Here is a 25,370-nt window from a genome sequence, read left to right on the forward strand (position 1 = left end):
TGTCAATGTTGTGATGAAGCTCAGTCCATCTTTCTCAAGACCAATAGTATATGTATTAAATATATTCAGTAGTGGAAGGCAAAACATAAGAAGCAACCTTAATTTAGTCCTAGTGATATACTTCTGACTTTTCATTTTATTTATTTTTATCTCTCTACAGGAGGATTGACAAGTGATTGTTGGCTTTCATAAGACCAACAACTGAGTCACGTTGGAGACGAGTCATATGAGTGTTCTGAGAGACTGAAAGGCTTTTCTACGGATCATTGGATGATTCCCACAGGACACAAGTCATATCTGTGTTCTACAGGTCATACATGTTTTGAATACTCCTCATTGGCCCAGCCTTGGAGGACAGAAGAGAAGTCTTTCTTGGAAGTGACCATGGCTTTACAGTAAAGTCCGAACCATACATGCCCAAGACATGTAACACAGGAGAAAAGATATATTTTGTTTGGATTGTAACAAAGGTTTTACAATGGAAGCAAATCTTGTTGGGCCCCAGAAGGTTCACACAGAAGAAAATCCATATCAGTGCTCTGAATGTGGCAGATCTTTTACTCTGAGGTCATGTCTTATGCGGCACGAGAGAAGTCACACTGGAGAGAAACCATATCGGTGTTCCGAATGTGGTAAATCTTTTGCAGGGACGAGCGATCTTATCAAACACAGGACAGTTCACACTGGAGTGAAGCCATATCGGTGTTCTGAATGTGACAAATCTTTTAGACTGAAGGCACATCTTCGCACCCATGAGAGGGTCCACACCGGGGAGAAGCCATTTCAGTGCTCTGAATGTGACAAATCATTTAGCGTGAAGTCACTGCTTATAAGACACCAGATGCACCACACTGGAGAGAAACCATTTCATTGTGGCGAGTGTAACAAAGGTTTTCAAAGGAAGGACGCGCTGATCAAACACCAGAGGATTCACACCGGAGAGAAGCCATATCAGTGCTCCGAATGTTATAAATCTTTTACAGAGAAGTCACATCTTACCATACACCAGAGGATTCACACAGGACAGAAGCCGTATCAGTGTGGCGAGTGCGATAAAGCTTTTGTAAGGAGGGAAGATCATATCAAACACCAGAAATGTCATACTGCACAGGAACCATATCCATGTTCTGAATGTGACAAAGTTTTCAAAGTGAAGAAAAGCCTTATCGCACACCAGATAGTCCACACTGGAGAGAAGCCTTACGCTTGTTCTGAATGTCATAAAGGCTTTGCAATAAAGTCACATCTTATCATACACCAGCGGTTTCACACCGGAGAGAGGCCATATCCATGTCCTGACTGCGACAAAGCTTTTGCAGTGAAGACCCATCTTCTCAGACACCAGAGGGGTCACACTGGAGAGAAGCCACATCCGTGTCACGAATGTGATAAATCTTTTAGAGTGAAGTCAGAGCTTATCAAACACCAAAGGATTCACAGTCTTACTTTATGGCTACAAAGCGGAAAATCTGGGAGAAAGTAGAGTGTTATGCCTCGTACACAATGATTATCGGCCGACCGATCGTCCGACTTTTGTCCAAGTTGTGTTTTGTTGGTTGGAATGTGCCTAGACTGCACACGAATTTTCTCGGCCAACAAAATTCTACTTCAGAAGTGATGTCATGTGTTGGTTAGATTTCTTTGTGTTTTTTCTTCACTGAGCATGCCCAGACTTGCTCATCTGATTTTTTCCCTGTTGAAATCTGTACTGACCACACGAAAATTGGCCATTATGTTGACGGCCAACAAAAATTTTATAGCCTGCACACCAGATTTTTTTCGGCCGAAAAGTCGGAGTTGGTTGTTGGAAGCATCATAATAACAAGCCGAAAATCGGCAGATCGGACATTGGCCGAAAATTCCCTGCCAATTTTCGACGTGTGTGGACGGGGCTTTAGTGGGATAGCAGATAAACAACTTTGATAGGGTTTGGGGTGTCTCACCCCATGCCATGCCCTAAGCTAATGGGAACGTGAAACAATATTATCCTACTTTAAGAAACAAATTTACTACACAATCTGTGAGCAAACCAGAAAGAAATGGACGGATGCATGGAGCTTGCCATTAATGCCCACCAGACACACGCCTATAAAGCCTTAGAATACTTTTACCTTTTGAGATACTTTTTGATCATCAAAGACTGAACTTTGGTCTCATCCTTTGTTTATGGCTGAATACGAATTCTGTTTGCATCATATACTAACTGACTTTCATTCCCAGTTCCTGCCTCAGTACCGGAGACTTGGTAGTAGTCAAGTGGTCTGTTGCCAAGCTTCCATAGCCTTGTTGGAAGAGATCTTCCCAGGTTCTGATGACAATCCACCCTACTTATGGCTGCAGCTATCATTAAAGGCAATCTCAGAGTCTCTTTGCTATATGATGGTTTATACTGGACTTCATTTGTTTGCATGAAGATAATCCTTATAGTCCATTGTTATCCTTAGCAATCCATTAGTCTGTATCTTGTACATTGGGCTCGACTGACATCCCTACTGACTTGCACTATTGCACCTTGTTTTCGAGCAGAGGTAGTTGTTGCCGGGCACGGGTACTCGAGATCCGACTAATTTGTATGCTATTGAGGTTCACTGTCCTGAGTCTGGACTCTTTGCTTGGTTTGATTATATGACAATATTGTCATTTGCACATGGTGTTTGGTGGAGGTTGGGCTTTTTATACATGTGATGTTTATATTTTATGTAAAAAAAAAAATTGTCTCTACTTATCAAATAAAATCATCACACTCTAGTCACAATATGTGGACCAGGTTGGTACCTTCTTTTGTATGGGATTTTCCATATTTTTTTTTTTTTTTTTTTTTACTTTTGAATTATTCCAGGTACTTCGATCCACACCTTTTTTTAAAAGGTAAGTTAATGGACCAGTTTGGTGTGTTTTTTCACCATAGCACCTCTATTAACTTTTGCAGTCATATGCAATAACCTTAAATTAACTTGAGTATCTTGGTGGCCCAAGACCCATTCTTTGAGAGGTGAATTTGATTACCTGAACTATCTCTACCTCACACCTGACCATATCTTTCATACATTGTAACTTTAAATATTTTATGTGACATTGCTTGGTCTAGGTTACATTTTGGTTATGGCCTATGAATTGAGAATAGACATAGAGGTAGAGATTAAATCAGCATTCTATAAAGCAGGGGTCTTCAAACTATGGCCCTCTAGTTGTTCAGGAACTTCAAGTCCCATCATGCCTAGTCTTGTCTGTGAATGCCAGAGTTTTACAATGCCACATGGGATGTGTAGTTCCGCAACACTTTGAAGATCCCTGCTCTAAAGACTCTGATCAACCCCCCAACGACTCCACAGAGGTAATTAAAGATACATTTAGAAATCATAAAAAGTTAACTTTAAAATATCTCCATAGAAAATGGGATTTCTCTTCCCTGCAGTCATGTTGAACATGGTATGATTCCCAAACTACGGCCCTCCAGTTGTTCAGGAACCACAATTCCCATCATGCCTAGCCATGTATGTGAATGTCAGCTTTACAATGCCTCATGGGATGTGTAGTTCTACAACAGCTGCAGGGCCGTCATTTGGGAATCCCTGCCCTAGAAGCCTCCGTGAAAAAGTGGTTCCAGCGGAATACTTTCACATGGAACGCTTCCTTGGAAAATGGATAACTTCCTGCCTCAAGCGAGACGTTGAGGTTATCCAGTTAATTATTGAGGAAGAAAGACAACAATTGGAGGACCCAGGGTGCACCCATAGAGGTGCCCTTGGTTTGTTGGTAATAACTGTTTTGAATGAGAATTAGGATCTATCTATGGAGAAAAGGAGAGTTGACCTGCCAATAAAATCTAAGAAGATGCCCCCACTTCAAAATACAGATGGGATTATTATGTTTCTTGAACTAGTCTGTGCAGATTTGGCAAAGATTGACTAAACTAGTAAACAATATGACAATGTATCTAAAGAAGAACATAAAGCTCTTTTGGGACTAAAAAAAGGCACCCAACCTAATTATAAAACCAAGTGATAAGGGGGGCAATGTAGTTCTATGAAATGATGATGAGGAGACAACTAACAGATCAAGCTACTTTTACAAAATTGCCCCAAAATCCCTTCCTGAATCTGGTCCATCAACCTCCATAATCTTATTTTTCTGTCACTGGAATCGGGTCTTCTTTCCAAAACAGAATTTGAATTCCTTAGAATTGAGACCTATAACACACCAACGTTGTACAGGATTCCAAAGATTCGTAAGGCTCCTCTACCTCTTGGAAGACCAATTTTGTCCACAGTTGAGTGTCCTTTTGCGAGAACTGGTAAATACATTGATAGTCTCATCAAAGACATGGTTACTACATTGCCTTCCTAAGTGCAGGATACTAGCAATGTCCTGCGGAGGATCCGTGACCTAGTGATCCCTGACGGAGCTCTCCTTGTGTGGAAGTGGAAGCACTTTACATGTCCATCCCCCATAGGTGGTGAATTGCCGCAGCTACTTCCTTTCTTGAAAGTCCCTTTCCGTTGATGGGTGCACAAAATAATTCATCATAGAACTACTTGAATTTCTATTAACTAACAACTGCTTCCAATTTCTTGGAAGTTATTACCAACAAACCAGGGGCACCTCTATGGGTGCACCTTGGGTACCCGCCTATGCCTGCTTGCATCTTGGTAAATGGGAGGAGGATTTGTGTATTGTTTTTTTGCTTTTCTGTCCCATGTATCCACCTGGATTAGATACATCGATGATGTGCTAATGGTGGGGACTGGTTCCATTGAACAACTCCATGACTTCATGGTGGAACTGGGACAAAATGATAGAAATGTCAAACATATAACTTCCATCGCTATTTTATTCCTGGACCTCTTTATTCTGATTCACGATGGTCATATCGATGGCTGTGGCGTATAGTGTGCTTACATCATGTTGTCCGGTGTCGTCTTACGCGTTTCGTCATCTGCCTTCATCAGTCTTGAATTTCAGACTCATTATAGCAATTAAGTGAGCATATATGCTTATATACACTATTTTGAAACCCATGAGACTGTTTTTGATGTTTAATTTTTAAAGCCTTCAGTCAGAAGGTGGCGATGGCCATCTTGGTACACCCCACACTGCTTTTATAGGCTTTCAAAATTAAAAATCAAAACCGTCTCACAGGTTTCAAAATACAGTATATAATCATATATTCTCCCTTTATTGCTAGTGAGTCTGAAATTAAAGACTTGGCAGGCTGTAACAAGATGTCCACTGCCGCCAGTCTGGTAATCTTTAGGGTGCGCCCAATGGGCAGTAGAGCCAACTCATCGAAATCTGCTGCTGGAGAGTCACCGGAAGTTACGGAGATTTTGATGAGTTGGCTATTTCGACAGAACACCGGCGAGTCTGTTTTCGTGTGATTGGTCACATGGTAAACGGCTGCTATGATTGGCCCTTTACTCCAATCTGTGATAAGCCACAGGAGGTGCGAAGAAGGTTGGGTTTCGGGAGGACCTCCTATTGACGTCCTTCCAGAACTGGCCAACCGCACTGTAGCCGTCATTCGGCTTTAATGCGGTCGTCAAGGTAAAAGCACAGAAATGTTCAGTGTTTTCAGTGCTTACTTGACTATTTATTTCCTTTCCACAAATTGATTTTGAATGACTGCTTAACTTTATTTTACTCCAGGAAGTGTCAATTCCCTAGCACCGCCCCCTCCCGTCTCTCCTGTGCAAGTTGTTGGTAATTTCCTAAATGTTTCTTGTAGAACATTTAACTGCTTGCCGACAAGCCACCGTAGTTTTACTGCCGGCAGGTCGGCTTTGTCCCGCGAAAGGACGTACCTGTACGTCACTTAGCGGGGGTGAGCGCGTGCCCATTGACCACAGGGGGAGCCAATCAGCGGGTTCAGGGGCTGCGATTGCCGCCGGGCATCCGCGAACGCTCCCCGTGGAGACAGAGTGCTGCTGTAAGCACGGCAGACCGCTGTTCTGTCAGCAATGAACACCAGGAACCTCTTATTTAGGAACACGGATCTCTGTGTTCATTCAGAAAGCCCATCCCCCCACAGTTAGAAAGCACCCCCTAGGCACACATTTAACCCTTTTGATTGCCCCTGGTGGTAACACCTTCCCTGCCAGTGTCATTAGTGCAGTGACAGTGCATATTTTTAGTACTGATTACTGTAGTAATGTCACTGCCCCCCCCCCCAAAAGTGTCAAAAATGTCAGGGGTCCGATTTGTCCGCCGCAATGTCGCAGTCCCACTAAACTACGACATTGCGGCGGACAGATCGGACCCCTAACTGACATTTTTGACACTTTTGGGGGGACCAGTAACATTACTACAGTAATCTCAGATTGCCGCCATTACTAGTAAAAAAAAATAACATAAAATCTTTCCTTAGTTTGTAGGCGCAATAACTTTTGCGCAAACCAATATACGCTTATTGGGATTTTTCTACCAAAAAGATGTAGCAGAATACAAATGGGCCTAAAATGATGAAAAAAATTAGATTGTAATTCAACCGCGACCCACACTGTACTTGTGGACTTCCTTCAGTATACGGCTTCCTCCCAGTCGTGAATATAGATATCAGATTTTCCAGCCGCCCCCCCTACAAAGCTAGCCGACAACTTTGCTTGTACAAGTTAAGGAACCTTCTCCTTTATTGAACAGTTTCACACTCCATTTATACACACATGAGGACACCCCCCCCCCCTCCTGATCAGATCACACACAGGTCAGACATCACACACAGCTCAGGGGTTGCCTGATTACATTATCATAAGCAGATGGAATTGAATACAGAAATTGAATTAACCTGAACTAATTATCTAACCATCTGGACAGAAACAATATGTGAGTTCATTAACATTTAACAATGGAACAGAGAGGCTTAACAGAATCCACATCACACCTCAATACACAGACAATAGGGAGAGCCTGTCTCTGACACAAAATACAATACAGGACCTTTAACACCTCCACTTAGATCAGCAAGAGGGCTCCGCTTAGATCAGCCAGATGGTAGACCCCGGACCCCGTAACACAAAAATCCGGACAATCCACAATCCAGCAATGTTCATAAAGGAATGATAACCACCATAGTGAAGTACGTATAAATAGACATTTATTAAAAAGGTAGAAAACTCACATGTATAAGATCAAAACAGCGCTTATCTGACACAGATAACATAGAATATCATTATTAACCTCTTGTCTACCTGGCACTACCCCCCCCCCCCCTTCCTGTCCAGGACAATTCTCAGGTTTCAGCTCTCTGACATTGAATGACAATTGTGCAGTCGTGCAACGCTGTACCCATATGACATTTTTAATTTTATCAGTTTTTTTTCACACAGATAGAGCTTTCTTTTGGGGGTATTTAATCACCACTGGGGGGGGGGGGGTTATTTTTTGCTAAACAAACGAAAATCTTTGTTTCTGTTTTATACAATTTTGCAAAAAGGTAATTTTTCTCCTTCATGGTTTTGGGCTGAGGAGGCAGCACTGATGGGCAATGTCGAGGCGTCACTGATGGGCAATGATGGGGCGGCACTGATGGGCAATGATGGGGCGGCACTGATGGGCAATGATGGGGAGGCACTGATGGGCAATGACGGGGTGGCACTGATGGGCAATGACGGGGCGGCACTGATGGGCAATGGGGGGGCATCACTGATGGGCAATGACGGGGCGGCAATGACGGGGCAGCACTGATGGGCAATGACGAGGCGGCACTGATGGGCAATGACGGGGCAGCAGTGATGGGGAATGTCGAGGCGGTACTGATGGGCAATGATGGGGTGGCACTGATGGGCGATGATGGGGTGGCACTGATGGTCGATGATGGGGCGGCACTGATGGGCAATGACGAGGCGGCACTGATGGGCAATGACGAGGCGGCACTGATGGGCAATGATGGGGAGGCACTGATAGGCAATGACGGGGCGGCACTGATGGGGAATGTCCAGGCGGTACTGATGGGCAATGATGGGGTGGCACTGATGGGCAATGTCAGGGTGGCACTGATGGGCGATGACGGGGCGGCACTGATGGGCAGTGACGGGGCGGCACTGATGGGCAATCTCGAGGCGGCACTGATGGGCAATGACGGAGTGGCACTGATGGGCAATAACGGGGTGGCACTGATGGGCAATGACGGGGTGGCACTGTTAGTATCTTGCTCTATACTGTCTTTGGTGGGACAGTGAAAGGCCGAGCCTGTAAGGATGCAGCAGCAGGGAGATGCAGGAGAAACCGTCGGAGCTAAGAAAGGTTCAGCGTTTAGTGCACTGGGACTGTCTGACACTCTGGAGAACCAATGCAGGAGGCCTAAGCAGAGATACTACAGAGAAGAGCCACGAGGTGGAGTACTGTTTGTTTTGACCTATTGATGGTGGAGATGGACATATTGTGTCCCCCATAACGCAGCCTGTGTCACCTATCATCCAGCCTGTGTCCCCCATAACGCAGCCTGTGTCCCCCATAACGCAGCCTGTGTCCCCCATAACGCAGCCTGTGTTCCCCATCATCCAGCCTGTGTCTCCCATAACGCAGCCTTTGTCCCCCATCACGCAGCCTGTGTCACCTATCATCCAGCCTGTGTCCCCCATAATGCAGCCTGTGTCCCCCATAATGCAGCCTGTGTCCCCCATAACGCAGCCTGTGTCCCCCATAACGCAGCCTGTGTTCCTCATCATCCAGCCTGTGTCCCCCATCATGCAGCCTGTGCCCCCCGCCGTCATCCAGCCTATTTCACCCATTACACAGCCTGTGTCCCCCATAACGAAGCCTATGTCCCCCGTCACGCAGCCTGTGTTCCCCATCACACAGCCTGTGTCCCCCATCATCCAGCCTGTGTCCCCCATCATCAAGCCTGTGTCCCCCTTCATCCAGCATGTGTCCCCCATCACACAGCCTGTGTCCCCGCCAGCATCCAGCCTGTGTCCCCCATCACGCAGCCTGTGTCCCCCATAACGCAGCCTGTGTCCCCTATCACGCAGCCTGTGTCCCCCATCATCCAGCCTGTGTCCCCCATCATACAGCCTGTGTCCCTCATCATGCAGCCTGTGTCCCCATCACGCAGCCTGTGTCCCCCATCATGCAGCCTGTGTCCCCCATAACACAGCCTGTGTCCCCCTTCACGCAGCCTGTGTCCCCCTTCACGCAGCCTGTGTCCCCCATAATGCAGCCTGTGTTCCCCATCATCCAGCCTGTGTCCCCCATAATGCAGCCTGTGTCCCCCTTCACGCAGCCTGTGTCCCCCATAACGCAGCCTGTGTCCCCCTTCACGCAGCCTGTGTCCCCCATAACGCAGCCTGTGTCCCCCTTCACGCAGCCTGTGTCCCCCATAACGCAGCCTGTGTCCCCTATCACGCAGCCTGTGTCCCCTATCACGCAGCCTGTGTCCCCCATCATCCAGCCTGTGTCCCCCATCACGCAGCCTGAGTCCCCCATCATCCAGCCTGTGTCCCCATCACGCAGCCTGTGTCCCCCATAACGCAGCCTGTGTCCCCCATAACGCAGCCTGTGTCCCCCTTCACGCAGCCTGTGTCCCCCTTCACGCAGCCTGTGTCCCCCATAATGCAGCCGGTGTTCCCCATCATCCAGCCTGTGTCCCCCATAATGCAGCCTGTGTCCCCCTTCACGCAGCCTGTGTCCCCCATAACGCAGCCTGTGTTCCCCATCATCGAGCCTGTGTCCCCCATAATGCAGCCTGCGTCCCCCATCATCCAGCCTGTGTCCCCCATCACGCAGCCTGAGTCCCCCATCATCCAGCCTGTGTCCCCCATAACGCAGCCTGTGTCCCCCATCATCCAGCCTGTGTCCCCCATAATGCAGCCTGCGTTCCCCATCATGCAGCCTGTGCCCCCCGCCGTCATCCAGCCTATTTCACCCATTACGCAACCTGTGTCCCCCTTCACACAGCCTGTGTCTCCCATCACGCAGCCTGTGTCCCCCTTCACGCAGCCTGTGTCCCCCATCACGCAGCCTGTGTCCCCCATCACGCAGCCTGTGTCCCCCATAACGCAGCCTGTGTCCCCCATCATGCAGCCTGTGTCCCCCATCATGCAGCCTGTGTCCCCATAACGCAGCCTGTGTCCCCCATCACGCAGCCTGTGTCCCCCATCACGCAGCCTGTGTCCCCCATCGCGCAGCCTGTGTCCCCAAATCACGCAGCCTGTGTCCCCCATAACGCAGCCTGTGTCCCCCATCATGCAGCCTGTGTCCCCCATCATGCAGCCTGTTTTCCCTTTTCACGCAGCCTGTGTCCCCCATCAGGCAGTCTGTGTCCCCCATCATGTGTCCCCCATCACGAAGCCTGTGTCCCCCATCACGCAGCCTGTGTCCCCCATCACGCAGCCTGTGTCCCCCTTCACGCAGCCTGTGTCCCCCATCACGCAGCCTGTGTCCCCCATCACGCAGCCTGTGTCCCCCATCACTCAGCCTGTGTCCCCCATCACGCAGCCTTGTCCCCCATAACGCAGCCTGTGTCCAACTTCACGCACCCTGTGTCCCCCATCACACAGCCTGTGTCACCTATCATCCAGCCTGTGTCCCCCATAACGCAGCCTGTGTCCCCCATAATGCAGCCTGTGTCCCCCATCATCCAGCCTGTGTCCCCCATAATGCAGCCTGTGTCCCCCATCACGCAGCCTGTGTCCCCCTATCACGCAGCCTGTGTCCCCCATCATCCAGCCTGTGTCCCCCATCACGCAGCCTGTGTAGCCCATCGTCCAGCCTGTGTCCCCCATCGTCCAGCCTGTGTCCCCCATCACGCAGCCTGTGTCCCCATCATCCAGCCTGTGTCCCCCTTCACACAGCCTGTGTCCCCCTTCACGCAGCCTGTGTCCCCCATCATGCAGCCTGTGTCCCCCATCACGCAGCCTGTGTCACCCATCATGCAGCCTGTGTCCCCCATCACGCAGCCTGTGTCCCCCATCATCCAGCCTGTGTCCCCCATCATCCAGCCTGTGTCCCCCATCACGCAGCCTGTGTTCCCCACTGTCATCCAGCCGGTGTACCCCATCATGCAGCCTGTGTCCCCCATCACGCAGCCTGTGTCCCCCATCACGCAGCCTGTGTCCCCCATCACGCAGCCTGTGTCCCCCATCATCCAGCCTGTGTCCCCCATCAGGCAGCCTGTGTCCCCCATCACGCAGCCTGTGTCCCCCATCATGCAGCCTGTGTCCCCCATCACGCAGCCTGTGTCACCCATCATGCAGCCTGTGTCCCCCATCACGCAGCCTGTGTCCCCCATCATCCAGCCTGTGTCCCCCATAACGCAGCCTGTGTCCCCCATAATGCAGCCTGTGTCCCCCATCATCCAGCCTGTGTCCCCCATAATGCAGCCTGTGTCCCCCATCATGCAGCCTGTGTCCCCCTATCACGCAGCCTGTGTCCCCCATCATCCAGCCTTTGTCCCCCATCACGCAGCCTGTGTCCCCCATCGTCCAGCCTGTGTCCCCCATCGTCCAGCCTGTGTCCCCCATCACGCAGCCTGTGTCCCCATCATCCAGCCTGTGTCCCCCTTCACACAGCCTGTGTCCCCCTTCACGCAGCCTGTGTCCCCCATCACGCAGCCTGTGTCCCCCATCATCCAGCCTGTGTCCCCATCACGCAGCCTGTGTCCCCCATCACGCAGCCTGTGTCCCCCATCACGCAGCCTGTGTTCCCCACTGTCATCCAGCCGGTGTACCCCATCATGCAGCCTGTGTCCCCCATAACGCAGCCTGTGTCCCCCATCACGCAGCCTGTGTCCCCCATCATCCTGCCTGTGTCCCCCATCATCCAGCCTGTGTCCCCCATAAACGCAGCCTGTGTCCCCTATCACGCGGCCTGTGTCCCCCATCACGCAGCCTGTGTCCCCCATCAGGCAGCCTGTGTCCCCCATCATCCAGCCTGTGTTCCCCATCACACAGCCTGTGTCCCCCATCATCCAGCCTGTGTCCTCCATCACACAGCCTGTGTCCCCGCCAGCATCCAGCCTGTGTCCCCCATCACTCAGCCTGTGTCCTTCTTCATAGAGCCTGTGTCCCCCATCACTCAGCCTGTGTCCCCCATCACCCAGCATTTGTCCCCCATCACACAGCCTGTGTCCCCCATCATCCAGCCTGTGTCCCCCATCATCCAGCCTGTGTCTCCCATCACGCAGCCTGTGTCCCCCATCACGCAGCCTGTGTCCCCCATCACGCAGCCTGTGTCCCCCATCAAGCAGCCTGTGTTTCCCAATCACGCAGCCTGTGTCCCCCATCATCCAGCCTGTGTCCCCCATCATTCAGCCTGTGTCCCCCATAACACAGCCTGTGTCCCCCATCATGCAGCCTGTGTCCCACATAAACGCAGCCTGTGTCCCCCATCACGCAGCCTGTGTCCCCCATCATCCAGCCTGTGTCCCCCATCATCCAGCCTGTGTCCCCCATCATGCAGCGTGTGTCCCCCATCACGCAGCGTGTGTCCCCCATCACGCAGCCTGTGTCCCCCATCATCCAGCCTGTGTCCCCCATCATCCAGCCTGTGTCCCCCATCACGCAGCCTGTGTCTCCCATCATGCAGCCTGTGTCCCCCATCACGCAGCCTGTGTCCCCCATCACGCAGCCTGTGTCCCCCATCACGCAGCCTGTGTCCCCCATCATCCAGCCTTTGTCCCCCATCATCCAGCCTGTGTCCCCCATCACGCAGCCTGTGTCTCCCATCATGCAGCCTGTGTCCCCCATCACGCAGCCTGTGTCCCCCATCACGCAGCCTGTGTCCCCCATCACCCAGCATGTGTCCCCCATCACGCAGCCTGTGTCCCCCATCCTCCAGTCTGTGTCTCCCATAACGCAGCCTGTGTCCCCCATCACGCAGCCTGTGTCCCCCATCATCCAGCCTGTGTCCCCCATCATGCAGCCTGTGTCCCCCCATCACGCAGCCTGTGTCCCCCATCACGCAGCCTGTGTCCCCCATCACGCAGCCTGTGTCCCCCATCGTCCAGCCTGTGTCCCCCATCGTCTAGCCTGTGTCCCCCATCATGCAGCCTGTGTCCCCCATCATCCAGCCTGTGTCCCCCATCACTCAGCCTGTGTCCTTCTTCATAGAGCCTGTGTCCCCCATCACTCAGCCTGTGTCCCCCATCACCCAGCATTTGTCCCCCATCACACAGCCTGTGTCCCCCATCATCCAGCCTGTGTCCCCCATCATCCAGCCTGTGTCTCCCATCACGCAGCCTGTGTCCCCCATAAACGCAGCCTGTGTCCCCTATCACGCGGCCTGTGTCCCCCATCACGCAGCCTGTGTCCCCCATCAGGCAGCCTGTGTCCCCCATCATCCAGCCTGTGTTCCCCATCACACAGCCTGTGTCCCCCATCACTCAGCATTTGTCCCCCATCACACAGCCTGTGTCCCCCATCATCCAGCCTGTGTCTCCCATCACGCAGCCTGTGTCCCCCATCAAGCAGCCTGTGTTTCCCAATCACGCAGCCTGTGTCCCCCATCATCCAGCCTGTGTCCCCCATAACACAGCCTGTGTCCCCCATCATGCAGCCTGTGTCCCACATAAACGCAGCCTGTGTCCCCCATCACGCAGCCTGTGTCCCCCATCACGCAGCCTGTGTCCCCCATCATCCAGCCTGTGTCCCCCATCATCCAGCCTGTGTCCCCCATCATCCAGCTTGTGTCCCCCATCACGCAGCCTGTGTCCCCCATCATCCAGCCTGTGTCCCCCATCATCCAGCCTGTGTCCCCCATCATCCAGCTTGTGTCCCCCATCACGCAGCGTGTGTCCCCCATCACGCAGCCTGTGTCCCCCATCATCCAGCCTGTGTCCCCCATCATCCAGCCTGTGTCCCCCATCATCCAGCCTGTGTCCCCCATCATCCAGCTTGTGTCCCCCATCACGCAGCCTGTGTCCCCCATCACGCAGCCTGTGTCCCCCATCACGCAGCCTGTGTCCCCCATCACTCAGCCTGTGTCCCTCTTCATGCAGCCTGTGTCCCCCATTACCCAGCCTGTGTCCCCCATCCTCCAGTCTGTGTCTCCCATAACGCAGCCTGTGTCCCCCATCACGCAGCCTGTGTCCCCCATCACGCAGCCTGTGTCCCCCATCGTCCAGCCTGTGTCCCCCATCGTCTAGCCTGTGTCCCCCATCACGCAGCCTGTGTCCCCCATCATCCAGCCTGTGTCCCCATCACGCAGCCTGTGTCCCCCATAACGCAGCCTGTGTCCCCTATAACGCAGCCTGTGTCCCCCATAACGCAGCCTGTGTCCCCCATCATGCAGCCTGTGTCACCTATCATCCAGCCTGTGTCCCCCATCATGCAGCCTGTGTCACCTATCATCCAGCCTGTGTTCCCCATCATCCAGCCTGTGTCCCCCATAATGCAGCCTGCGTCCCCCATCATCCAGCCTGTGTCCCCCATCACGCAGCCTGAGTCCCCCATCATCCAGCCTGTGTCCCCCATCATGCAGCCTGTGTCCCCCATCACGCAGCCTGAGTCCCCCATCATCCAGCCTGTGTCCCCATCACGCAGCCTATGTCCCCCATAACGCAGCCTGTGTCCCCTATAACGCAGCCTGTGTCCCCCATAACGCAGCCTGTGTCCCCCATCACGCAGCCTGTGTCACCTATCATCCAGCCTGTGTTCCCCATCATCCAGCCTGTGTCCCCCATAATGCAGCCCGCGTCCCCCATCATCCAGCCTGTGTCCCCCATCACGCAGCCTGAGTCCCCCATCATCCAGCCTGTGTCCCCCATAATGCAGCCTGTGTCCCCCATAACGCAGCCTGTGTCCCCCATCATCCAGCCTGTGTCCCCCATCATCCAGCCTGTGTCCCCCATAATGCAGCCTGCGTTCCCCATCATGCAGCCTGTGCCCCCCGCCGTCATCCAGCCTATTTCACCCATTACACAGCCTGTGTCCCCCATAACGAAGCCTATGTCCCCCATCACACAGCCTGTGTCCCCCATCATCCAGCCTGTGTCCCCCATCATCCAGCCTGTGTCCCCCATCATCCAGCCTGTGTCCCCTATCACACAGCCTGTGTCCCCGCCAGCATCCAGCCTGTGTCCCCCATCACGCAGCCTGTGTCCCCCATAACGCAGCCTGTGTCCCCTAACAAGCAGCCTGTGTCCCCCATCATGCAGCCTATGTCCCCCATCATCCAGCCTGTGTCCCCCATCACGCAGCCTGAGTCCCCCATCATCCAGCCTGTGTCCCCCATCAAGCAGCCTGTGTCCCCCATAACGCAGCCTGTGTCCCCCATAACGCAACCTGTGTCCCCCTTCACACAGCCTGTGTCCCCCATAACACAGCCTGTGTCCCCCTTCACGCAGCCTGTGTCCCCCTTCACGCAGCCTGTGTCCCCCATCACGCAGCCTGTGTCCCCCATAACGCAGCCTGTGTCCCCCATCATCCAGCCTGTGTCCCCCTTCACACAGCCTGTGTCCCCCATCACGCAGCCTGTGTCACCTATCATCCAGCCTGTGTCTCCCATAACGCAGCCTGTGTCCCCCATCACGCAGCCTGTGTCCCCCATCGCGCAGCCTGTGTCCCCCATCACGCAGCCTGTGTCCCCCATAACGCAGCCTGTGTCCCCCATAACGCAGCCTGTGTCCCCCTTCATGCAGCCTGTTTTCCCTTTTCACGCAGCCTGTGTCCCCCATCAGGCAGTCTGTGTCCCCCATCACGCAGCCTGTGTCCCCCATCACACAGCCTGTGTCACCTATCATCCAGCCTGTGTCCCCCATAACGCAGCCTGTGTCCCCCATAATGCAGCCTGTGTCCCCCTTCATGCAGCCTGTTTTCCCTTTTCACGCAGCCTGTGTCCCCCATCAGGCAGTCTGTGTCCCCCATCACGAAGCCTGTGTCCCCCATCACGCAGCCTGTGTCCCCCATCACACAGCCTGTGTCACCTATCATCCAGCCTGTGTCCCCCATAACGCAGCCTGTGTCCCCCATAATGCAGCCTGTGTCCCCCATCATCCAGCCTGTGTCCCCCATAATGCAGCCTGTGTCCCCCATCACGCAGCCTGTGTCCCCCTATCACGCAGCCTGTGTCCCCCATCATCCAGCCTGTGTCCCCCATCACGCAGCCTGTGTAGCCCATCGTCCAGCCTGTGTCCCCCATCGTCCAGCCTGTGTCCCCCATCACGCAGCCTGTGTCCCCATCATCCAGCCTGTGTCCCCCTTCACACAGCCTGTGTCCCCCTTCACGCAGCCTGTGTCCCCCATCATGCAGCCTGTGTCCCCCATCACGCAGCCTGTGTCACCCATCATGCAGCCTGTGTCCCCCATCACGCAGCCTGTGTCCCCCATCATCCAGCCTGTGTCCCCCATCATCCAGCCTGTGTCCCCCATCACGCAGCCTGTGTTCCCCACTGTCATCCAGCCGGTGTACCCCATCATGCAGCCTGTGTCCCCCATAACGCAGCCTGTGTCCCCCATCACGCAGCCTGTGTCCCCCATCATCCAGCCTGTGTCCCCCATCATCCAGCCTGTGTCCCCCATAAACGCAGCCTGTGTCCCCTATCACGCGGCCTGTGTCCCCCATCACGCAGCCTGTGTCCCCCATCACGCAGCCTGTGTCCCCCATCATCCAGCCTGTGTCCCCCATCAGGCAGCCTGTGTCCCCCATCACGCAGCCTGTGTCCCCCATCATGCAGCCTGTGTCCCCCATCACGCAGCCTGTGTCACCCATCATGCAGCCTGTGTCCCCCATCACGCAGCCTGTGTCCCCCATCATCCAGCCTGTGTCCCCCATAACGCAGCCTGTGTCCCCCATAATGCAGCCTGTGTCCCCCATCATCCAGCCTGTGTCCCCCATAATGCAGCCTGTGTCCCCCATCATGCAGCCTGTGTCCCCCTATCACGCAGCCTGTGTCCCCCATCATCCAGCCTTTGTCCCCCATCACGCAGCCTGTGTCCCCCATCGTCCAGCCTGTGTCCCCCATCGTCCAGCCTGTGTCCCCCATCACGCAGCCTGTGTCCCCATCATCCAGCCTGTGTCCCCCTTCACACAGCCTGTGTCCCCCTTCACGCAGCCTGTGTCCCCCATCACGCAGCCTGTGTCCCCCATCATCCAGCCTGTGTCCCCATCACGCAGCCTGTGTCCCCCATCACGCAGCCTGTGTCCCCCATCACGCAGCCTGTGTTCCCCACTGTCATCCAGCCGGTGTACCCCATCATGCAGCCTGTGTCCCCCATAACGCAGCCTGTGTCCCCCATAACGCAACCTGTGTCCCCCTTCACACAGCCTGTGTCCCCCATAACACAGCCTGTGTCCCCCTTCACGCAGCCTGTGTCCCCCTTCACGCAGCCTGTGTCCCCCATCACGCAGCCTGTGTCCCCCATAACGCAGCCTGTGTCCCCCATCATCCAGCCTGTGTCCCCCTTCACACAGCCTGTGTCCCCCATCACGCAGCCTGTGTCACCTATCATCCAGCCTGTGTCTCCCATAACGCAGCCTGTGTCCCCCATCACGCAGCCTGTGTCCCCCATCGCGCAGCCTGTGTCCCCCATCACGCAGCCTGTGTCCCCCATAACGCAGCCTGTGTCCCCCATAACGCAGCCTGTGTCCCCCTTCATGCAGCCTGTTTTCCCTTTTCACGCAGCCTGTGTCCCCCATCAGGCAGTCTGTGTCCCCCATCACGCAGCCTGTGTCCCCCATCACACAGCCTGTGTCACCTATCATCCAGCCTGTGTCCCCCATAACGCAGCCTGTGTCCCCCATAATGCAGCCTGTGTCCCCCTTCATGCAGCCTGTTTTCCCTTTTCACGCAGCCTGTGTCCCCCATCAGGCAGTCTGTGTCCCCCATCACGAAGCCTGTGTCCCCCATCACGCAGCCTGTGTCCCCCATCACACAGCCTGTGTCACCTATCATCCAGCCTGTGTCCCCCATAACGCAGCCTGTGTCCCCCATAATGCAGCCTGTGTCCCCCATCATCCAGCCTGTGTCCCCCATAATGCAGCCTGTGTCCCCCATCACGCAGCCTGTGTCCCCCTATCACGCAGCCTGTGTCCCCCATCATCCAGCCTGTGTCCCCCATCACGCAGCCTGTGTAGCCCATCGTCCAGCCTGTGTCCCCCATCGTCCAGCCTGTGTCCCCCATCACGCAGCCTGTGTCCCCATCATCCAGCCTGTGTCCCCCTTCACACAGCCTGTGTCCCCCTTCACGCAGCCTGTGTCCCCCATCATGCAGCCTGTGTCCCCCATCACGCAGCCTGTGTCACCCATCATGCAGCCTGTGTCCCCCATCACGCAGCCTGTGTCCCCCATCATCCAGCCTGTGTCCCCCATCATCCAGCCTGTGTCCCCCATCACGCAGCCTGTGTTCCCCACTGTCATCCAGCCGGTGTACCCCATCATGCAGCCTGTGTCCCCCATAACGCAGCCTGTGTCCCCCATCACGCAGCCTGTGTCCCCCATCATCCAGCCTGTGTCCCCCATCATCCAGCCTGTGTCCCCCATAAACGCAGCCTGTGTCCCCTATCACGCGGCCTGTGTCCCCCATCACGCAGCCTGTGTCCCCCATCACGCAGCCTGTGTCCCCCATCATCCAGCCTGTGTCCCCCATCAGGCAGCCTGTGTCCCCCATCACGCAGCCTGTGTCCCCCATCATGCAGCCTGTGTCCCCCATCACGCAGCCTGTGTCACCCATCATGCAGCCTGTGTCCCCCATCACGCAGCCTGTGTCCCCCATCATCCAGCCTGTGTCCCCCATAACGCAGCCTGTGTCCCCCATAATGCAGCCTGTGTCCCCCATCATCCAGCCTGTGTCCCCCATAATGCAGCCTGTGTCCCCCATCATGCAGCCTGTGTCCCCCTATCACGCAGCCTGTGTCCCCCATCATCCAGCCTTTGTCCCCCATCACGCAGCCTGTGTCCCCCATCGTCCAGCCTGTGTCCCCCATCGTCCAGCCTGTGTCCCCCATCACGCAGCCTGTGTCCCCATCATCCAGCCTGTGTCCCCCTTCACACAGCCTGTGTCCCCCTTCACGCAGCCTGTGTCCCCCATCACGCAGCCTGTGTCCCCCATCATCCAGCCTGTGTCCCCATCACGCAGCCTGTGTCCCCCATCACGCAGCCTGTGTCCCCCATCACGCAGCCTGTGTTCCCCACTGTCATCCAGCCGGTGTACCCCATCATGCAGCCTGTGTCCCCCATAACGCAGCCTGTGTCCCCCATCACGCAGCCTGTGTCCCCCATCATCCTGCCTGTGTCCCCCATCATCCAGCCTGTGTCCCCCATAAACGCAGCCTGTGTCCCCTATCACGCGGCCTGTGTCCCCCATCACGCAGCCTGTGTCCCCCATCAGGCAGCCTGTGTCCCCCATCATCCAGCCTGTGTTCCCCATCACACAGCCTGTGTCCCCCATCATCCAGCCTGTGTCCTCCATCACACAGCCTGTGTCCCCGCCAGCATCCAGCCTGTGTCCCCCATCACTCAGCCTGTGTCCTTCTTCATAGAGCCTGTGTCCCCCATCACTCAGCCTGTGTCCCCCATCACCCAGCATTTGTCCCCCATCACACAGCCTGTGTCCCCCATCATCCAGCCTGTGTCCCCCATCATCCAGCCTGTGTCTCCCATCACGCAGCCTGTGTCCCCCATCACGCAGCCTGTGTCCCCCATCACGCAGCCTGTGTCCCCCATCAAGCAGCCTGTGTTTCCCAATCACGCAGCCTGTGTCCCCCATCATCCAGCCTGTGTCCCCCATCATTCAGCCTGTGTCCCCCATAACACAGCCTGTGTCCCCCATCATGCAGCCTGTGTCCCACATAAACGCAGCCTGTGTCCCCCATCACGCAGCCTGTGTCCCCCATCATCCAGCCTGTGTCCCCCATCATCCAGCCTGTGTCCCCCATCATGCAGCGTGTGTCCCCCATCACGCAGCGTGTGTCCCCCATCACGCAGCCTGTGTCCCCCATCATCCAGCCTGTGTCCCCCATCATCCAGCCTGTGTCCCCCATCACGCAGCCTGTGTCTCCCATCATGCAGCCTGTGTCCCCCATCACGCAGCCTGTGTCCCCCATCACGCAGCCTGTGTCCCCCATCACGCAGCCTGTGTCCCCCATCATCCAGCCTTTGTCCCCCATCATCCAGCCTGTGTCCCCCATCACGCAGCCTGTGTCTCCCATCATGCAGCCTGTGTCCCCCATCACGCAGCCTGTGTCCCCCATCACGCAGCCTGTGTCCCCCATCACCCAGCATGTGTCCCCCATCACGCAGCCTGTGTCCCCCATCCTCCAGTCTGTGTCTCCCATAACGCAGCCTGTGTCCCCCATCACGCAGCCTGTGTCCCCCATCATCCAGCCTGTGTCCCCCATCATGCAGCCTGTGTCCCCCCATCACGCAGCCTGTGTCCCCCATCACGCAGCCTGTGTCCCCCATCACGCAGCCTGTGTCCCCCATCGTCCAGCCTGTGTCCCCCATCGTCTAGCCTGTGTCCCCCATCATGCAGCCTGTGTCCCCCATCATCCAGCCTGTGTCCCCCATCACTCAGCCTGTGTCCTTCTTCATAGAGCCTGTGTCCCCCATCACTCAGCCTGTGTCCCCCATCACCCAGCATTTGTCCCCCATCACACAGCCTGTGTCCCCCATCATCCAGCCTGTGTCCCCCATCATCCAGCCTGTGTCTCCCATCACGCAGCCTGTGTCCCCCATAAACGCAGCCTGTGTCCCCTATCACGCGGCCTGTGTCCCCCATCACGCAGCCTGTGTCCCCCATCAGGCAGCCTGTGTCCCCCATCATCCAGCCTGTGTTCCCCATCACACAGTCTGTGTCCCCCATCACACAGCCTGTGTCCCCCATCATCCAGCCTGTGTCTCCCATCACGCAGCCTGTGTCCCCCATCAAGCAGCCTGTGTTTCCCAATCACGCAGCCTGTGTCCCCCATCATCCAGCCTGTGTCCCCCATAACACAGCCTGTGTCCCCCATCATGCAGCCTGTGTCCCACATAAACGCAGCCTGTGTCCCCCATCACGCAGCCTGTGTCCCCCATCACGCAGCCTGTGTCCCCCATCATCCAGCCTGTGTCCCCCATCATCCAGCCTGTGTCCCCCATCATCCAGCCTGTGTCCCCCATCATCCAGCCTGTGTCCCCCATCATCCAGCCTGTGTCCCCCATCATCCAGCTTGTGTCCCCCATCACGCAGCCTGTGTCCCCCATCACGCAGCCTGTGTCCCCCATCATCCAGCCTGTGTCCCCCATCATCCAGCCTGTGTCCCCCATCATCCAGCCTGTGTCCCCCATCATCCAGCCTGTGTCCCCCATCACGCAGCCTGTGTCCCCCATCATCCAGCCTGTGTCCCCCATCATCCAGCCTGTGTCCCCCATCATCCAGCTTGTGTCCCCCATCACGCAGCGTGTGTCCCCCATCACGCAGCCTGTGTCCCCCATCATCCAGCCTGTGTCCCCCATCATCCAGCCTGTGTCCCCCATCATCCAGCCTGTGTCCCCCATCATCCAGCTTGTGTCCCCCATCACGCAGCCTGTGTCCCCCATCACGCAGCCTGTGTCCCCCATCACGCAGCCTGTGTCCCCCATCACTCAGCCTGTGTCCCTCTTCATGCAGCCTGTGTCCCCCATTACCCAGCCTGTGTCCCCCATCCTCCAGTCTGTGTCTCCCATAACGCAGCCTGTGTCCCCCATCACGCAGCCTGTGTCCCCCATCACGCAGCCTGTGTCCCCCATCGTCCAGCCTGTGTCCCCCATCGTCTAGCCTGTGTCCCCCATCACGCAGCCTGTGTCCCCCATCATCCAGCCTGTGTCCCCATCACGCAGCCTGTGTCCCCCATAACGCAGCCTGTGTCCCCTATAACGCAGCCTGTGTCCCCCATAACGCAGCCTGTGTCCCCCATCATGCAGCCTGTGTCACCTATCATCCAGCCTGTGTCCCCCATCATGCAGCCTGTGTCACCTATCATCCAGCCTGTGTTCCCCATCATCCAGCCTGTGTCCCCCATAATGCAGCCTGCGTCCCCCATCATCCAGCCTGTGTCCCCATCACGCAGCCTATGTCCCCCATAACGCAGCCTGTGTCCCCTATAACGCAGCCTGTGTCCCCCATAACGCAGCCTGTGTCCCCCATCACGCAGCCTGTGTCCCCCATCATCCAGCCTGTGTCCCCCATCATCCAGCCTGTGTCCCCCATCATCCAGCCTGTGTCCCCTATCACACAGCCTGTGTCCCCGCCAGCATCCAGCCTGTGTCCCCCATCACGCAGCCTGTGTCCCCCATAACGCAGCCTGTGTCCCCTAACAAGCAGCCTGTGTCCCCCATCATGCAGCCTATGTCCCCCATCATCCAGCCTGTGTCCCCCATCACGCAGCCTGAGTCCCCCATCATCCAGCCTGTGTCCCCCATCAAGCAGCCTGTGTCCCCCATAACGCAGCCTGTGTCCCCCATAACGCAACCTGTGTCCCCCTTCACACAGCCTGTGTCCCCCATAACACAGCCTGTGTCCCCCTTCACGCAGCCTGTGTCCCCCTTCACGCAGCCTGTGTCCCCCATCACGCAGCCTGTGTCCCCCATAACGCAGCCTGTGTCCCCCATCATCCAGCCTGTGTCCCCCTTCACACAGCCTGTGTCCCCCATCACGCAGCCTGTGTCACCTATCATCCAGCCTGTGTCTCCCATAACGCAGCCTGTGTCCCCCATCACGCAGCCTGTGTCCCCCATCGCGCAGCCTGTGTCCCCCATCACGCAGCCTGTGTCCCCCATAACGCAGCCTGTGTCCCCCATAACGCAGCCTGTGTCCCCCTTCATGCAGCCTGTTTTCCCTTTTCACGCAGCCTGTGTCCCCCATCAGGCAGTCTGTGTCCCCCATCACGCAGCCTGTGTCCCCCATCACACAGCCTGTGTCACCTATCATCCAGCCTGTGTCCCCCATAACGCAGCCTGTGTCCCCCATAATGCAGCCTGTGTCCCCCTTCATGCAGCCTGTTTTCCCTTTTCACGCAGCCTGTGTCCCCCATCAGGCAGTCTGTGTCCCCCATCACGAAGCCTGTGTCCCCCATCACGCAGCCTGTGTCCCCCATCACACAGCCTGTGTCACCTATCATCCAGCCTGTGTCCCCCATAACGCAGCCTGTGTCCCCCATAATGCAGCCTGTGTCCCCCATAACGCAGCCTGTGTTCCCCATCATCCAGCCTGTGTCCCCCATAATGCAGCCTGTGTCCCCCATCATGCAGCCTGTGTCCCCCATCACGCAGCCTGTGTCCCCCATCATCCAGCCTGTGTCCCCCATCACACAGCCTGTGTCCCCCATCGTCCAGCCTGTGTCCCCCATCGTCCAGCCTGTGTCCCCCATCACGCAGCCTGTGTCCCCCATAACGCAGCCTGTGTCCCCCATCATCCAGCCTGTGTCCCCCATCACGCAGCCTGTGTCCCCCATCATCCAGCCTGTGTCCCCCATCACGCAGCCTGTGTCCCCCATCACGCAGCCTGTGTCCCCCATAACGCAGCCTGTGTCCCCCATCATCCAGCCTGTGTCCCCCTTCACACAGCCTGTGTCCCCCATCACGCAGCCTGTGTCACCTATCATCTAGTCTGTGTCCCCCCATCATGCAGCCTGTGTCCCCATAACGCAGCCTGTGTCCCCCATCATCCAGCCTGTGTCCCCCATCACGCAGTCTGTGTCCCCCATCATCCAGCCTGTGTCTCCCATAACGCAGCCTGTGTCCCCCATCACGCAGCCTGTGTCCCCCATCATCCAGCCTGTGTCCCCCATCACGCAGTCTGTGTCCCCCATCATCCAGCCTGTGTCCCCCATAACGCAGCCTGTGTCCCCCATCATGCAGCCTGTGTCCCCCATCATGCAGCCTGTGTCCCCCTTCATGCAGCCTGTTTTCCCTTTTCACACAGCCTGTGTCCCCCATCAGGCAGCCTGTGTCCCCCATCACGAAGCCTGTGTCCCCCATCACGCAGCCTGTGTCCCCCATCACGCAGCCTGTGTCCCCCTTCACGCAGCCTGTGTCCCCCATCACGAAGCCTGTGTCCCCCATCACGCAGCCTGTGTCCCCCATCACACAGCCTGTGTCACCTATCGTCCAGCCTGTGTCCCCCATCATCCAGCCTGTGTCCCCCATAACGCAGCCTGTGTCCCCCATAATGCAGCCTGTGTCCCCCATAACGCAGCCTGTGTTCCCCATCATCCAGCCTGTGTCCCCCATAATGCAGCCTGTGTCCCCCATCATGCAGCCTGTGTCCCCCATCACGCAGCCTGTGTCCCCCATCATCCAGCCTGTGTCCCCCATCACACAGCCTGTGTCCCCCATCGTCCAGCCTGTGTCCCCCATCGTCCAGCCTGTGTCCCCCATCACGCAGCCTGTGTCCCCCATCACGCAGCCTGTGTCCCCCATAACGCAGCCTGTGTCCCCCATCATCCAGCCTGTGTCCCCCATCACGCATCCTGTGTCCCCCATCATCCAGCCTGTGTCCCCCATCACGCAGCCTGTGTCCCCCATCACGCAGCCTGTGTCCCCCATAACGCAGCCTGTGTCCCCCATCATCCAGCCTGTGTCCCCCTTCACACAGCCTGTGTCCCCCATCACGCAGCCTGTGTCACCTATCATCTAGTCTGTGTCCCCCCATCATGCAGCCTGTGTCCCCATAACGCAGCCTGTGTCCCCCATCATCCAGCCTGTGTCCCCCATCACGCAGTCTGTGTCCCCCATCATCCAGCCTGTGTCTCCCATAACGCAGCCTGTGTCCCCCATCACGCAGCCTGTGTCCCCCATCATCCAGCCTGTGTCCCCCATCACGCAGTCTGTGTCCCCCATCGTCCAGCCTGTGTCCCCCATAACGCAGCCTGTGTCCCCCATCATGCAGCCTGTGTCCCCCATCATGCAGCCTGTGTCCCCCTTCATGCAGCCTGTTTTCCCTTTTCAAGCAGCCTGTGTCCCCCATCAGGCAGCCTGTGTCCCCCATCACGAAGCCTGTGTCCCCCATCACGCAGCCTGTGTCCCCCATCACGCAGCCTGTGTCCCCCTTCACGCAGCCTGTGTCCCCCATCACGAAGCCTGTGTCCCCCATCACGCAGCCTGTGTCCCCCATCACACAGCCTGTGTCACCTATCATCCAGCCTGTGTCCCCCATAACGCAGCCTGTGTCACCCATAATGCAGCCTGTGTCCCCCATAATGCAGCCTGTGTCCCCCTATCACGCAACCTGTGTCCCCCATCATCCAGCCTGTGTCCCCCATCACGCAGCCTGTGTCCCCCATCGTCCAGCCTGTGTCCCCCATCGTCCAGCCTGTGTCCCCCATCACGCAGCCTGTGTCCCCCATCATCCAGCCTGTGTCCCCCTTCACACAGCCTGTGTCCCCCTTCACGCAGCCTGTGTCCCCCATCATGCAGCCTGTGTCCCCCATCACGCAGCCTGTGTCACCCATCATGCAGCCTGTGTCCCCCATCACGCAGCCTG

General features: G+C 56.1%; 1 protein-coding gene across 1 annotated transcript in view; it reads left to right on the plus strand.

Moving 5' to 3' along the window:
* Positions 1–203: 203 nt before the first annotated feature.
* LOC309543524 (uncharacterized protein) overlaps positions 204–25,370 on the plus strand; it is a 186,352-nt gene continuing 161,185 nt past the window's right edge. Inside the window, exon 1 of the mRNA XM_082275998.1 lies at positions 204–1,479. Coding sequence (XP_082132124.1) covers positions 479–1,479 — 1,001 coding nt within the window. The 5' untranslated portion in view covers positions 204–478. The remainder of the gene's footprint in view (positions 1,480–25,370) is intronic.

This window comes from Pelophylax lessonae (assembly GCF_965119305.1).
Source record: "Pelophylax lessonae genome assembly, contig: HAP1_SCAFFOLD_161, whole genome shotgun sequence".
Classification (NCBI taxonomy): Eukaryota; Metazoa; Chordata; class Amphibia; order Anura; family Ranidae; genus Pelophylax; species Pelophylax lessonae.